This window comes from Salvia hispanica, chromosome 6, assembly GCF_029641045.1.
Source record: "Salvia hispanica isolate PSC_SH4W2 chromosome 6, Shi_PSC_v1, whole genome shotgun sequence".
Lineage (NCBI taxonomy): Eukaryota > Viridiplantae > Streptophyta > Magnoliopsida > Lamiales > Lamiaceae > Salvia > Salvia hispanica.
The window spans coordinates 28,245,580-28,262,078 of NC_142697.1; the positions used below are offsets into that span (position 1 = coordinate 28,245,580).

The following is a 16,499-nucleotide window of genomic DNA, read 5'->3' on the forward strand; positions in this document are numbered from 1 at the left end:
TCCATCGTCGCAACCGTGGCACGTGGGTTCAAACGCAGGCCGCAGAGCAACACCAAAGGCAGAGGTTATTGCAGTTGTGAAATGCAAATAGATGTCTAAAATTGATCGGTGGAAAGCTGTATTCAAAGTTAAATAAAATTGATTCGACTAAACTCCTGCATAACTTTAAATCCCACGATTGGTTAACGCGAGATGCAGAGATTAGCCAGAAACCGTTTGATAAAATGCTTTAATGAATAGTGTTTGATGAAAGACTCAACATCTCTATGGAATCAAATTGATAATCAAACAACAAACTTTGACCCAATATTATTGATTAAATAGTGCTGATACATAACAGAAATTAACTTGATGACGGTTTTTGATGATTGGGAAAAACGGCTCAGGCAATGAGGCTCCGAGTGGATCTGACAACAAAGTTGAAGTTGTAACAACTGACGCCTCTGTAAGTACCATCAACCTGCTCAGTGTAAGCAGGAAGGCCACTGGTGGAGCTCCAGTCTTGCTGCGTGTAAGAATAAGGAATATCGCAAGTGCCCCTAGTCCCGACATATTCGATAGTAGCAATAGACCTTGCAGGTACGGGAACAGAGCCCGAAGCAGTAAGTGATGTGGTAGTAGTTGTGGCGGTGTCCCACTGGAGAGTCGTGTTTATCTCGAAAGAGGCTGTGATCTTTCCTTCCACGATGAAGGGCACGCCAGTCTGGAAGGTGGTGCTCACCCCTGCAGTTATAGACATGCTTCGGCTAAACGTATAAGATTTCTCGTCTTGATACGTAACCTCAACAGCCATATCGGACTCCTCGTCGGTTGTGTTAGTGAGCATGGATGTGCCTCCCAGATAAGGCATCTCCCCGAATATCCTGGCGTCCTCCATCCGATATCTCACGTTGGTGATGTGTCTCCGGGACACGAGCTCTTGCACCACCAGTCTTGCTTCGTTGACGATGGTGCTGAAGGCTGCATTTAGCATGCTGGTCTTCCCTTCGGTGGTCCGGCGGGAGCAGAAATTGCCGTTGCCCGCGTTGCGGAATGCAATGGTGTCGCCGTCGATTCTGATCAGCCAGAAGTGTGTGTCGGGGTTGTCGATGGAAGACTGATTGGCATCGGCCCATATCCAGTTCGGACTGCGCCTCCAGAACTGGCCCCCCCAGTGATCGGACGTTATCCGGACGTGTCCGTCCGGTATGAACGACACCCGGTGGCCGGATGCCAACTCGTTTGGATCGACGGATGAGAACTGCAGGTAGTTGTACCCATCCTGGGACACTCCTCTAAGGAAGCTGAACATATATGCTCTAAATTAGTACCAACTCTGTCCACCGTTTAAAGAGTCATTTTGACTCGGTACAGCTTTTAAGAAATTGTCTAAAAAAGTGGAAAAAAGTAAGTGGATATTTAAGTCGTGGACATCCAAATATGACAAACCAGATCTTTAAATAGAGGACAAAAGGGAGTATATTGAAATATTCGACTATTAATTATTTAATGCAGATAAAAGTAAGACTCCCACATTCCGCGATTTAAAGTCCCATTTTGCCATTTCTGAATGCGTCTGCTTTTTTCCATTTTAGGTAAATGGACCATTTATTCAACTAAATCATTACACTCACGTTCTATTATAAAATCGATATGTAAAAGTAGAGCCCACATTCCACTAACTCATTTTCCCATTCTTCTCACAAAACAATTTCTTAAAACCCATGCTGAGTCAAACTGGGACTATAAATGGCAGACGAAAGGAGTACATAACGTGAAAAAAAAAAGTTGGAAATGTAAAAGATTGAATTCTTTTGTCAACAAATACTCACAAATTCTATAGAGATCATTTCCGCTGTGTATCATTAGATGATGACAAGAATAAGTAACAGTACCTGTCGTTATCGCCTTTGAAAGCCACGTGGGCAGGCAGTTTCACCAACGTACTCCAATCCACAAAACGTAGGTTATCCTGGCCCCAGCTCTGCACAACAAGGCCCCAGTTCGCCGAATTTAAGTATAGACGCTGACCGGTCTGAACGTGAGTCAAGTTAAACACATCCGCCTCCTGACCAGGCCGAACCGCCTGAAACAACGTGCATGAAGGATCCGTTGTGTCTTCCACGGGTTGCTTCAACTCAGCAACGATGACGTTGCTGTTTGCGCTCTTCGACCAATACCTGTTGGAATTACTGAATCGGAGGTGAACTTGGTTAGCGTTGCTTGTTGCTCTTTCGACTTCAATCTTCACGAGCGTGCTGAACGCACTCTGTTCCCCGAGAGTTACTGTACGTCCTCCTTCGTTGTAGTATAAAAGCCCTCTATCAGGAAATCTAGTTGTTCTAATGGTGATGAAGTCTGGAAGATGGAAGGCCATGATCACCTGCTTGTAAAAATATATACATTTAATCAAAATAGCTACTACTTCCTCCATCAACCGATAATCGTCTCAATTTTCCATTTTCGTCCAGCCACCAATATAGGTCCCATTTACTTTTTTCTACTAATTTTGGCAATGGACACCATGTTCCACTATTTTTTCTATTCATTTTTCATTACATTTCTTAAAACTTATGCCCACTCAAATTGAGCCTATTATTCGTGGACAAATGGAGTACTAATATTTATGATGGACGTTTTTTGTCACTTTTAAACGGGAAATTCGGTATATAACTCTTTGGGAAATGAACAACAAACAAGTTTGATACACAACTCCTTCTACACCAATTAATTTTAAGATAAAACTCTATGGATTTCTATCATGGTATTAGAGTAAGTTACTAACTATGAGTTGAAACTTTAACTAGCCCAATAATATATCTAAGCTGAAATAAAAGGATTTGGGCTTAGAAAGTCCAACCTCGTTCACCTTAAAGAATTTGAAGGAGGGTGGTGACAAATGAAAAACAAGCGATTAGTATAAAGAAGAGTAAATTTTTAACCAGCGTCTTAAATTAAGTCAGTAAACATATAAAAAAAATTAAGATTATGAGGGGATAGACTATTAGCTAACAAATTTACAAACTTCACACCAATTTGAAAGCAACATGACTCAAAAAACTAATAACTTAACTAAAGAAAAAATATAACAACAATTCCAAGGGCTATTCTTCCATAACGATTTTATTAGGAGTTTATTTACGGAAAAAAAATCGTCTGTAAAGCCCAACAAACTTTGATGAAAAAAGAAAAGAGACTATGTACCCAACGATAAAAAAAAAGGATTAGGAGAGAAGATTACTGAAATTGAAAAGTGGAAATGCAAAAGGCTTCAATCTTGTTTGTGTGATTCTTTGTGGAAATGCATCCACTCTATTTATAGATGATGAAGTAATTAGTATGCTTTTATTAATATCAGTTTATAAAAATTTGATTGGTGGAAAGTTGTATCCAAAGATAAGATCAAATGCAAACCGTAGAAAGCTAGATAAATACATGTGAGTTTGTATAAATTTGAAGGTATTAAAAGATAAGATAATGTATTCCTACAAAGCTAGTAAATGACAAATCTTGATAACTCCATGAAGGGCGCATATTATACGGAAATTTTAGATTTTACGAGAACCATATATATATTCTGAAAAAATAATCCAGCGCATAAAAAACGTTTTCAAATCCAGGACCATATTCTGAATACATTCAAAAATATTTTCAACGTTTTGTTGAATTAAATATAAAAACTGCAATAAATTCGAATCTAAATTTTTTAACCCAGCCACTTGTGACCCGGGACGTGCCCACTTAGACCATCTCCAACCATGCTCCAAAAATAAGTCTTGGCGTAAAAATTTTCTTCAACCATACACCAAACAACTCTATCCCATTTTTGCAACGCCAAATATTATTGCAAAAATTTTGTGAGACAAAGACTCAAAATGGTATAAATTAATTTTGAATTTGGTGTGACATATTCTAAAAGGTGAGCTTGAGTTTGGTGTAAATGGTTGGAGATGGTCTTACGGCCCGACCTAGGGTTGTGGGGTGTTCCGGCCGGACCAGGACCCCGATGCATTTATTATTTTTTATTGAATTATTTATATAATATTTCTTTAATATTTTCCCAACAATTTCTAGCTATCTATTAGGACTTGTAATTTTTAATTTCAAGATTTGTAATTTTTTATTTCTAGGATTTGTAATTTTTAACTTTCGACTGAACAATGGATTTTCCGTGTTCTAATTGTTCAACATTTTATATTTACAAGGAAAATTGCTTGTAGTCGCGAAGAGTGTAATTTAATAGTTGAGGCTTGGATGGAGTCAGCAAAGTTGTGGGAGTTGTGACCGGGCTCAAAAAATTAGGAAAATGATAATATGGAGGGGACTTGAGGCCTGAATCCGAGACAGGATGCTATTAGAAATCCGATTGTTGCCTATCGTTTAGGGTGTCGTTCGCTCTATCCAAAATTTTAATATATTTTGGGCCTATAAGATTCTTTTCTAGCCTAATTCTTTGTTCATGAGGAAGCCCATTTGTTATCTGTTAATTCTTCTTGGTGAGCCCACTTTGAACATACAACGTAACCCAATCAGGAATTAAACGCCAAATTATTACTCTTATAATTTCTGATCCACAAAATCCTTATAGGCCAAATCTCATCAACAATCAAAAGTTCACCTATAAATATGTCTCCTCCCCCAAACCACAAAAGTTAGGAAACCGTACAACTCAAAGATCTTTATGCTCGGGGATGCTGATAGGGTCCTCGATTCAGCAGATATTGCCGAAGATCATCTCCAATATATCTTTCATGAATTATTTGTTAAGAGTATCTTTTATTTTAGTTAGTTATCTTTAGTTATTTTCCATATCTTTTTGTAGTCTTTTATTTTAATTATCTTTCTTGATTAGCAAGATTGTGTTAGGGTTTAGAATTCTATATAATAGAATTCTATCATATTTTCATTCATTGAGAAATAAAGTTAATTACTTGTTCTCATTCCCGGTTCTGGCGGAAATCGCCCCCTAGCACCTTAACTAGGGTTTATCTTGTTCTTCAAATTGTTTGTTCAAATCGTGGTGCTCAGGCTCGATAGATCAAGGACCTATCAGATGCAGGGGTGATTTCTTTTGTATATGCAGGAATTCCATGGACGGAAGCAATTCTTGCTAGGTCTTCAAAGGTTAGGCTTGAAGATGAGAAACTGTAGTCGATTGTATTCAAATCAATAATTAACCCGAGATGTGGAGATTATAGCCAGAAACCGTTTGATAAAATGCTTCAATGAATACTGTTTGATGAAAGCGTAGTTAAGCTAAACACTCAACTCAAATTGATAATCAAACAACAATCTTTGACCCAATCTTAATGATTAAGCTATGAAGCTAGCTTACATAACAGAAACAAACTTGATGACGGTTATTGATGATTGAGAAAAACGGGACGGGATGCTCAGGCGAGGCGCTGAGTGGATCTGATAGCAAAGTTGAAGTTGTAAAAACTGATGCCTTTGTAAATACCATCAACGTGCTCAGTGTAAGAAACATCGCCATTGGTGGAGTCCCTGTCTTGCTGCGTGTAAGAATAAGGAATATCGCAAGTGCCCCTAGTCCCGACATACTCAATCACAGCCGTAGTCCTCGCAGGCACGGGAACAGCGCCCTTAGCCGTAATTGATGTGGTAGTAGTCGTGGTGGTGTCCCACTGGAGAGTGGTGTTTATCTCGAAAGAGGTTGTGATCGATCCTTCCCCGATGAAGGGCACACCAGCACTGAAGGTGGTGCTCACCCCTGCAGTTATAGACATGCTACGGCTAAAAGTATAAGATTTCTCGTCTTGATATGTAATCTCAACAGCCATGGCAGCCTCCTGGTCGCTGGAGTTAGTAACCACGGTTGTGCCTGCCAGATAAGGCATCTCCCCGAATATCCTGGCGTCCTCCATCCGATATACGACGTTGTAGATCTTTCTAGTGGATACGAGCTCTTGCACCACCAGTCTGGCTTCATTGGTGATGGTGCGGACGGCCGCATTTAACATGTCGGTATTGTTTTCGGCGGTCAGACGTGAGCAGTATTGGTCATTGCCCGCATTGCGGAGTGCAATGGTGTTGTTGTCTACTTTGATCGGCCAGAAGTGAGTGTCGCGGTTGGAGAGAGAAGATTGATTGGCATCGGCCCATATCCAGTTAGGACTGCGCCTCCAGAACTGGCCCCCCCAGTGATCAGACGTTATCCGGACATGTCCGTCCGGCATGAACGACACGCGATGGCCCGATGCCAACTCGTTAGGATCGTTGGATGAGAACTGCAGGTAGTTGAACCGATTCCAGGAAACTCCTCTAAGGAATCTGAAAGATAATGATCTAAATTAGGATACTCACCTTTAATTTATTATACAAAAAGTTACTACCTCCGTCCCAGAAAGTTTGACACAATTTACCATTTCGGTCTGTCCCTGAAAATTTGACACACTTCACTTTTTATCATTTTTGGTAGTGGACCCCATATTCCACTGACTCATTCATTCTTCCATATTTGGGGGACGGAGGTAGTACTATACTAACATCATAAATTGAATTATTTGGTCAACAAAATACGCACAATTATATATCATTAGATGATGACAAGAATACGTAACAGTACCTGTCGTTATCGCCTTTGAAAGCCACGTGGCCAGGCAGTTTCACCAATGTATTCCAATCCACAAAAGTTAAGAAATTGTACGAACTGGCGTTTACCACCACGAAAACGCCCCAGTACTGCGGATCTATGAACAAGCGCCCACCGGTCTGAACGTGATTCAAGTAAAACTCACCTGCTGGCTTACCAGGCGCCTGAACCGCCTCGAATAACGTGCATGAACGATTCGTTGTGTCTTCCACGGGCTCCTTTAATTCAGCAACGATGCCGTTTCCGTTCACTCTCTGCGACCAATACCTGTTGGAATGACAGAATCGGAGGTGAACGTAGTTGGCGTTGCTTGTTGCTCTTTCGACTTCAATCTTCACGAGCGTGCTGAACACACTCTGCTCCCCAAGCTCTACTACTCTTGCCCTTTCGTTGTAGTAAAGATGCCCTCTATCAGGATAACCAATTGTTCTAATGGCGATGAACCTTGGAAGATTGAAGGCCATGATCACCTGCTTGTAAATATATATACATATAATCAAAATAGCTACTACTTCATCCGTCTACCAATAATCGCCTCAATTTTCCATTTTCGTCCATCTACCAATATATGTTACATTTACCTTTTTTACTATTTCTTACTCCCTCCGTCCCCCATTACTTGACATGATTTGACCCGGCACGGGTTTTAAGAAATGTAATGGAAAGTGTGTTGAAAAAGTTGGTGGGATGTGGGTCCTACTTTTAAAGTATTAGTTTTATAATAAATGTGAGTAGGAATGAGTTAGTGGAATATGGGGTCCACTATCAAAAATGAAAAAAGTGAAGTGTATCAAGTAATGGGGGACGGACCAAAATGGCAAACTGTGTCAAGTAATGGGGGACGGAGGGAGTACTATATTTGGAAATAAAAGGATAATTGTCCTAGGAGTATATATATATGGACCTAAACCAAAAAAAAAAGTTATGGCCCAATAATATACTATCTCCGTCCCCCAAATATTGGCACACTTTGACCCGGCACGGGTTTTAAGAAATGTAATGGTAAGTGAGTTGAAAAGGTTGGTAGGATGTGGGTCCTACTTTTAAGGTATTAGTTTTATAATAAAATGCGAGTAGGAATGAGTTAGTGAAATATGAGGTCCACTACAAAATATGGTAAAAAGTGAAGTGTGTCAAACTTTCAAGGACGTATCGAAATGGTAAACTGTGTCAAACTTTCAGGGACGGAGGTATACTTATTTGGGCTTAGAAAGTCCAACCACGTTCACCTTAAAGAGTTCGAGGGAGGGTGGTGACAAATTAAAAACGCGATAGTATCCAACGATAAAAAGAAATAAAAAATACTACCCAACAAAAACTTTGATGAAATAAGAAAAAAGACAATGTATCCAATGATAAAAAGAAGGAAAAGGAGAGAAGATTACCGAAATTGGAAAGTGGAAATGCAAAGGGTTTAAATTTTGTTTGTGTGATTCTTTGTGGAAATGGATCCACTCTGTTTATAGATGATGAAGTACTAGTATGCTTTTATTGATGAGATCAATGCAAACCATACGAAGCTAGATAAGATAAGATAAAGATAAGATAACACAAAGCTAGATAAAAAGATGGGAGTTTGTATAAATTTGAATGGTGGAGAGCTGTATCCAAGATAATATAAATATATTCATACAAAGCTAGTAATTAGTAAACGACAAATCTTGAGATATTACTAGGACCATATCCGCCTTCAAAAATATTTTCAACATTTTTATGATGATTGAAGAATTAAACATAAAAACTGCTATAAATTCGAATCTAAATTTTTTGATTAGGCTAGAGTCCATTACTCTAAATCCAACGATTTGTTAAGCCGAGATTCTAGCCAGGAAGTGTTTGAAGAAATGCTTGGACGAGTATTGTTTGATGAAATGCCTGAGTGGCGAAACCGCAGCTAACCCTTAATATGTGTCCACTTTTTTCTACGCACAAATGCAAGGTAAAGTGAGTTCAAAAGGTTTGCAGAAAGATTATATAATGGTTAATTCGGGTTCATATGTCATAATAACTGCTACACAAAATCATGTGCCAAAAAACAAATATTTCATACTACCTCCATTCACCAAAATTTGTTCCATTTTTCCATTTCCCGTCGGTCCTCCAAAATTTGTCCCATTTCACTTTTACCATTTTTGGTAGTGGACCATATATTCCACTAACTCATTCCTACTCACATTTAAAACTAATATATAAAAGTAGGACACACAATCCACTAACTTTTTCAACTCACTTTCCATTACATTTCTTAAAACTAGTGTCAGGTCAAAATGGGACAAATTTTGGTGGACGGAGGTAGTATTTATTGGGACAGATAGAGTATATAAAAGTATGTCTCACATTTTACTAACTTTTTCAAACTAATTTTTAGTATATTTCTTAAAATCTGAGCCGAGCCAAATGGCTTTAATTAATGAAGGGAGTAAGAAAAAGAAGAGATTACAAGAGAAAAAAAATAATCTCCTAAAATACCCTTAAAAAGCCATCCAATTTAATCCCATATTCTAAAATATCTCACATTTCACTAACTTTTTACCTAGCTGTGGACATAGGACGACCCTACCGCATTTTCGACCCCATGGCAGCTTCAACTCCACCTAAAACCTTACACAAAATAAGATGAGAGGGGAGAGGTTGCAGAAAACTGATTTTGGAAGGATGAAGGAGACGATCGTTAATCGTATCTTCTTTTGCTTTAGTTAGGTTTTGTGTGCAAATAACTAAAATGTTAGTGGGAACTTAATTAAATAAGTTTTGCTCGTTGTAGATTTATTAAGCAAAACAAATTTTATAATTTTCGTTTCAAGTTTCATTATATTTATATTTTAGTTAAAACTACTATTAAAATGTTTGGTGCTAAGAATTTTAAATCGCTGTTGCATATACGGATATTCTGAAAAATCAGAAAATGACTTTTTGAAATAAAATAATTATTTAAATATATCTACCCATTTATTTTATAAAGCCAGTCAAACGTGTCCTTTAAATTGCCATAGAATAAATAAAAATATTATTGATATAATGAAAATTTGTAACATGATTAGAAGAATATAATAGGACTAGTAACAGTATGAAGAAAACGACAAATCAACAACAAACTCAAATTCCTTCACATGCAAACGCAGCACATCATAAATCCATGTATATATATCAACAATTTAACAAAGTAGTATCTCAATCTCCCGATTCCATGGAGGGCTACTATTCCGATTGAGGAACAAAGGTTTCATCTTTCCCAATATTAGATAGTTTATTTGATTTGGGATTGCTTGATTTCCCATGTTGATTACTTGTGTTGTTGGCATGTGAGGTTGGTTCATTTGATAGGGTAGATTTTGGTTAGTGTGTTTTGCATATGTTTAAAGATTGAGTGCAAGAGCTAGTTTTGTTTGAGATTTAGTTTCTGATGCCAAATGTTAAATCCTGTTTCGATTGTATTTTCGTTTTAGGAGTGTATGTTTGGATGAAGGAGCTTGGGATTTTTGCAGTTGCAAAGATGTGTTTTAATTGGCACTTGTCGAGTCATTCGTTATCATTTTCCCCCGTTACCTGCAGATCCCTCATTTATTGGAGTGAGGAAATTACATGTGCATTTGTTGCAATCATTCATATGACAAAGGAAATCATTCAAATGAATGTTGATCTTCGGTAGTCAAAGATCTTTATGCTTGGCTCGCGGATGCAGGAGTGATTTCTTTTGTATACGCAGGACGGAAGAAGAGCACAAGCAATTCTTGCTAAGCCTTCAAATATCCCAGTGCAAGTGCAAGTCAATTCGAAAGAAACTATGAAGGAACTAGTAGGTATGCATCCCAGATTAGATCCAGGAAACACATCTTAATCTTAACTGTAATAATATATTAGTTTCAGCATTCGACATGTTAAGTTGTTCAAGCACCTAGTTCTAGTGTCTTCATGAAACTCACTGCTGAATTCAGTGGGCAGCAATAGAGCTTTGTTAGAAGAAAAAATCGGCCACGAAATAATATGAATAAAAAATAGTGTTGGATGTGAATATGGCATCCAGTTTAGGGCTTTCTTCCATCAGTTCACCGATAGTTGTGATATCGGGGGCTGTACATAGAGCTTTCTGCACATTCTACCAGGTTTTTTGGTTGAGGTAGTCGAGTGGCCAGCCCTGCAACGCGATAAAAAACAAAATATCAGACGCTAAACGTATCTTAGAATTTTCGTTCAATTAAGACATTTTACTTCCAGGATAGGGATGTTACCGAGCTCATATGCTTTAGCTGCTACTTTGGCTGCTATTTGAGCTGAAATCTTTCTAATGTTCGCAAATGGTGGATATAAGAGTCCCTTTTCTAGGTTCTCTTGGCTAACCTGTGCTGCTAATGCTTCCGCTGTTTCCAGAACCATATATTGTTAATTAAATCTACAAATGACTCTATGATAATTAGTTGGTTTTCATGGTATAGGGACGATAAAGGGCTAGATGCTCGTATGAACCGTGTAAATATGAGAAAGAGAAGAAGTTTGATACTATGAAGTTTGTCATTCTGCAGGAATTCTTGCAACTATAAGTAGTTGTGAGGAACTTACATGCAGCCAGAAGCAAGTCATCATGTACGCGAATTGCTCCAGAAATTAGCAAACCGAGACCAAATCCGGGAAAGATGTAGGCATTGTTTGACTGAACCAATAAAACAGTGATGAAGTTGGTGCTAAAAAAAGAGTGTTCTTGACAGAGGGGTGTTCAGATAGATCTACCTGGCCAGAAGCATAGAGTTTGTTGTTGTATTCAACCGGAGCAAAGGGGCTGCCACTAGCAAAAATGGCTCGGCCCTGAACCGACAGAGAAATCAAGATTAACACAATGAGAGGAAGAAAAATCACTTGAAACACCACAGCAAAGCATATATTCAGATTTGAAGCAGGCAGGAAATCACCTCACTCCACGTGTAAGCTTCCTCAGCAGTACATTCAGACTGCGACGTCGGGTTAGAAAGCGCAAGAATAACAGGTTTCTGAAACAACAATGATACACGCTATCAGGGTAAGGTGACCGCACGTTTCCACATTGATAGACATCCTAAATTCATATCAACGGCTGCAAATACCTTATTATATGATGCCATGGCCTGAACCACTTCCTTCGTAAAAGTTCTTCCTGCTCCCGACGATCCTATTAGCACTGTTGGTTTAATAGCCTGTCATGGTCAGGCAGGTAAGAAGCCGCATATTGCACTAAGAGAGCGCTTCTTTTCACAACAACATAGGGTTTCGTACCTTCACAGCATCTAAAAAGTTATTGACAGGTTTGTGTTCATGAGCCCAGGGCCTCTTAAAATGTTGAAGTGAACCGATACGAGACCGGACAATCAGCCCCTGTGACACAAAACCACGAGCTATGAGACCAGTGAAATCAAAGACTCAAAGAAAGTGCTAAGAGAAGTTAGATGTTCTATACTTTCGAGTCCACGAGCCAAATCTTTCTACGAGCCTCTTCCAATGGGACACCAGTCTGTGCGAGAGAGAGAGAGATTAAGCAAATCGACAATCAAGAGAAAAATGATATCCTCTCATTGACCTGTTTTGATATCTGAAGAGCTATGAGATCTGCTATACCAGTACCAGCCTGCATCATGAGGAGAAAAGCAATGCCTCCAATCAAACCAAGAACAAAGGTGTCGTTGCATCAAATAATAGAAACAGACACATTATACATACTCATTTATTCGTGTTTGAAGCAAAACAAGAGAACAAAGAGTGCTGAGATCAGAAAAAAAATTTACCTCTCCAGCTCCAAGGAATAAGAATGAGTGATCAGCCAAGGTTCCTCCGACTAACTTAAGTGCTGCCATCAGCCCTGCAAGGACCACTGATGCTGTACCCTGATTCGAACAAAACACACAAATGTACGAACACTCAAGAAAATGAGGAGGGAAGCAAGTAAAAAATATGAAGAAGAAAATATTCACATGAAATGTGAAGGAAGGAAATGACTCATTACCTGAATATCATCATTGAACACAAGATGTGTGGATCCATACTTAGCAAGGAGATCAAAAGCATTGTGATTTGCAAAGTCTTCAAACTGCACATTTCATTGTGGGGAGAAACGTCAAAGGAATCAAACTTCAGAAGATAAAAATATTCAAAATTAAACAAACCTGAATGATGACTTTCTCTCCGTAAATCTGCTTCACTGCACACATGAACTCATCCATAAGCTCAGCATACTCCTGGCCTGTAGCTCTTTTCCTTCTAAGTCCGATATAAAACTCATCGTTCAGCAACTGCTCATTATTTGTGCCCACATCAATCGTCACGGGCAAGCACTATGAAAAATGGAAGGAAAACACAATAATCAATTTTACTGTCTATTTAAATAGCATAAGAGTAAATACACCACAGTACATGAGATTACTTACCTCAGAAGGACAGATACCACCGAGAGCTGTATACAAGGAGAGCTTTCCTACCGGTATCCCCATTCCCTGGGGAGATCACACGAATCATAAAGAAGGACGATTTTTAAATGCTTCATTTTTGTGACGGAAACCATTTGAGAATCTAAATAGAGGATGAGAAGTAAGGAATACGAAACCATCCGTTTACCTGGCACCCGAGGTCTCCTAATCCCAAAATTCGCTCACCATCTGTCACGACAATGACTTGAATCTTCTCCTCAGGCCAGTTTTTCAATACTTCGAGTATCCTTCCCCTGCAAAATACTATCCATAATCAGTTTTAAGTTGTTGAAAGAGAAACTCCAGCAACATTGATCCATTTTGCTAGTAGGATGTAACACACTTCTCTTTCAGGCTGATGAAAAGACCCTGAGGCTGCCTGAAAATGCTTCCATATTTTTGGCATGCTTCACCTACTGTTGGAGTATAGACGACTGGCAGCAGCTCCTCGACATAGTCAATCAGGAGCTTGTAAAACAGTCGTTCGTTTCTCTCCTACACGATGAAAACGAAAAAGAAGAACGAGCATGTCAGAGAATGGCCATATTGATGCAACAGTGAAACCAACGACTAAATCACATGAAACACATATTTAATCACCTGAAGATCCATCATGGCCATGTACCTTTGCAACGGTACGTCATATTGGCGAATGTTGTTCATTATTTTTTTAACCTTCTCGACGTAACAGCACAAACAGTTAGAAGAAGTTGTATAAGGAAACAAAAGAGTAGTAAGAGGCTTTAGTCAGACAACAGGGGAGAGTCTATAATGTTAACCTGGAGATCTTGGCTTATGACCACCGGAGGCAGTAGACCGCGTAAAAAGTGCCCGTCTCTCTCTTTCTCATTGAAGGAAAGGCCTTTATTGTAGCGGGGATCACGCAACAGCGGATATCCACTGTAACAATAAAACAGAGGAAGGCATCACAACAGTGAAGAATAATAGGAATATAATTCCATTTCCCCCTTCCATTTTCGTATGAAGATCAAAAGCACTGTCAAGCCACAGATTTATTACTTAAATATTTTCGAATTTCCGGATACAATTACGTCATTTATATTAGGAATTACTCAACCCTAACAATTATTAAAAAATCAAAATCAAATTTTAGCAATAACATCACAGTAATCACGCCAAAATTCTTGAAAACGCTAAAAACAAAACACGCAGACACACACAGCAACAGAGAAAACAGAAATGAAGAACATATAAACAGATTCATCACCTGGCAACGGTGACAGCCCACGGCGTGACGTGCTGGTCCTCACCGTAGAAATCCTCCACGCCATCACCACCGGCGGATTTCAAGTCCTTTTCAGTCACCGGCGACTTAGCCGCGGGAGAATTCCCTCTCATCCCATTCAAATTGCTCTCCATCAACACGACATTACCATCTCCCGGTTTTCGATTCGAGCTCGCCGCAGCCGCCACCGCCAACGGAGCTCCGATCCTTCTCCAAATCAAACTCCTCGAATCGCCGTAAACAGCAATACTCTGCACGAGATCAAACAAAACAAATTCTCAAATCGTTAGATTTCGCGTAGATTAAATTAAATAGGCGTTGGCGCTGGCGCGAGAAATCAAATTTACAGAAACTTCTCTCGATGTTAATTTGTACAGAAATCAAATACAATCGCGAAAACGAACACCGCAACGATCATGAGACGTGAAGAGCTAGAGAAACTCGAAATTGAGAAAAAAACAAAAGGTAGAAATGGAAAATGAGTGAATTCAGTGGATGATTTACCGGAGAGGTGCTTCCGTTTAGGGAAAACATGGTGTTTGGGATTTTGGTGAAGCAATGTGTTGGAAATGAAGGCTGTAGCAGCGTACAGCTAAGTAAAGAGTAGAGAGAAAGAGGCGAAGGAATGGAAAGAGGAAAAAGAGTTTGGTGAAGGAAGGCAGCTCTTCATTTATAGCCCTCTCTCTCATATACAAAAAGTAATGATTAAAATTTAAAAATAAAATATTTAAACACATATCGCTTTCATCTTATTCATGTTATATTATTTGCTTATTTTTCTATTTTTTTAAATAAACAAATGAATAATAAATCAAACCTATAATAATTTATAGAATTAATAATAGTTATATTAAATTTTGATACTTCATTCGTCCATGATTCAAGACCATTTTGACATATTGCGAATTTTAAGAAATTGTATAATTTTATAGAGAAAAATAGGTTGACAAATTAGTGAATATGATAATTTAGTAAAATGTAAAATCTACTTCTTTTATTAATTAATTTTGGTTATGGGTAAAATCGAATATTTTTATTTATTTCTGCTTCAAATACCTAAAAGTCATGTCTTTAGACCATCTCCAACCGTACACCAAAACTCATTTTTGGTGTAGATAATTTTTCCAACCATACACCAAACTCAAACTCATTTTTGGGTTTTTCAATGGAATAACACTAAATATGGTGTTTACTCCAAAATTTTGTTAAAGAAATACTCAAAAATGGTGTAAATGGTTGAAGTAAAACTACTTTTTGGTGTGACATATACTGAAAAATGGGTTTGAGTTTGGCATAAATGGTTGGAGATGGTTTTATGGCCCTATCAAATTTTGCAATTTCTCCGATATAAAATAAGTAAAATTGACCAATATCAAATGCTCTTTAGACAATCCAATTATGTAGGAACATATCGTAATAAAACCAACTTACTCTTGACTTGTTCTAATTAACAAAATAATGAATAATTTGGACTTTGTCCGATTAATCTTGTCAGATTAAGATTTCTCCTTTAAATTCGTTCTTCAGCAAAACTTAAATGAAGTTTTTATATAGAATTACTACAGCTCTGCTATCAAGATAATGAAATATTCATATTCACAGCCTTTTGAAATAATATTAATTAATTGTATCTTTCATTTCTTATCACATCTTTTCGTCTTCCAAAATTAGTCCATATCCAAATCTAAATAACCAAAATTTAGTGGACATATAGGATATTAATCTACATGGTTACTCCTCCGTCTCACATTTGGAGTCACTTATTGTTATGGTTCGGGTTTTAAGAAAGAGTGGAAGTGTATAATAAATTAAGTGAGATGGTGGAGTGTGTAATAAATGAAGTGAGATGACAAAGTGTGTAATAAATGAAGTGAGTTGGTTGAAGGAGAATCCATTTTTTGACTTTTTGGTTTTTTATTTTTATTTTGGTTTATTTTAATATAGATAATGACATTTTGATGAACAATGGGGTAAAATTATATGACCAAATATGAAAAATTCTAAATGTGACTCTTAAATTGGGACGGACTTTTATGACAAAAAGTGACTCTTAAACTGGGACGGAGGGAGTATTATGTTTGTCATGATCTATTACTATAAATATTTGGTCACAAATTAGTACTTCACTCATAAATGAGGGATTTTGAAAACGGAATTTATAAGATCAGACACAGTAAAAAAGCCAGTTGTCGACTATTACTGGCAACTAGTATCAACCCCGTGCGTTGCACGA

The 16,499-nt window shown here is 38.1% G+C and overlaps 3 protein-coding genes across 5 annotated transcripts; all 3 read right to left on the minus strand.

Annotated features, from left to right (window-relative positions):
• Positions 1-277: 277 nt before the first annotated feature.
• On the minus strand, positions 278-3,336 carry LOC125204364 (uncharacterized). 2 transcript variants are annotated; one of them, XM_048103014.2, is made up of 3 exons: positions 3,221-3,336; positions 1,875-2,362; positions 278-1,283 (listed from the first exon to the last, which is right to left on the minus strand). In XM_048103014.2, exons 2-3 carry the CDS (start codon positions 2,354-2,356, stop codon positions 383-385), a joined length of 1,383 nt encoding a protein of 460 aa, XP_047958971.1. In that variant the 5' UTR covers positions 2,357-2,362; positions 3,221-3,336; the 3' UTR covers positions 278-382. The 2 variants fall into 2 exon arrangements, with proteins under 2 accessions (XP_047958971.1, XP_047958970.1); XM_048103013.2 differs by lacking the exon at positions 3,221-3,336 and having other exon boundaries at positions 1,875-3,212.
• A 1,894-nt stretch (positions 3,337-5,230) lies between these two features.
• On the minus strand, positions 5,231-8,072 carry LOC125204701 (uncharacterized). 2 transcript variants are annotated; one of them, XM_048103413.1, is made up of 3 exons: positions 7,978-8,072; positions 6,566-7,062; positions 5,231-6,270 (listed from the first exon to the last, which is right to left on the minus strand). In XM_048103413.1, the coding sequence occupies exons 2-3, from the start codon at positions 7,054-7,056 to the stop codon at positions 5,373-5,375; spliced, it is 1,389 nt and encodes a 462-aa protein (XP_047959370.1). In that variant the 5' UTR covers positions 7,057-7,062; positions 7,978-8,072; the 3' UTR covers positions 5,231-5,372. The 2 variants fall into 2 exon arrangements, with proteins under 2 accessions (XP_047959370.1, XP_047959368.1); XM_048103411.2 differs by lacking the exon at positions 7,978-8,072 and having other exon boundaries at positions 6,566-7,971.
• Positions 8,073-10,426: 2,354 nt separating this feature from the next.
• On the minus strand, positions 10,427-14,920 carry LOC125205719 (NADP-dependent malic enzyme, chloroplastic-like). The gene is made up of 19 exons (XM_048104793.2): positions 14,771-14,920; positions 14,249-14,517; positions 13,800-13,920; positions 13,621-13,695; positions 13,364-13,515; positions 13,169-13,274; positions 12,982-13,047; positions 12,721-12,888; positions 12,561-12,644; positions 12,343-12,441; positions 12,138-12,185; positions 12,018-12,071; positions 11,837-11,935; positions 11,668-11,757; positions 11,497-11,574; positions 11,318-11,392; positions 11,150-11,240; positions 10,822-10,950; positions 10,427-10,727 (listed from the first exon to the last, which is right to left on the minus strand). The coding sequence occupies exons 1-19, from the start codon at positions 14,798-14,800 to the stop codon at positions 10,639-10,641; spliced, it is 1,923 nt and encodes a 640-aa protein (XP_047960750.1). The 5' UTR covers positions 14,801-14,920; the 3' UTR covers positions 10,427-10,638.
• Positions 14,921-16,499: the final 1,579 nt, after the last annotated feature.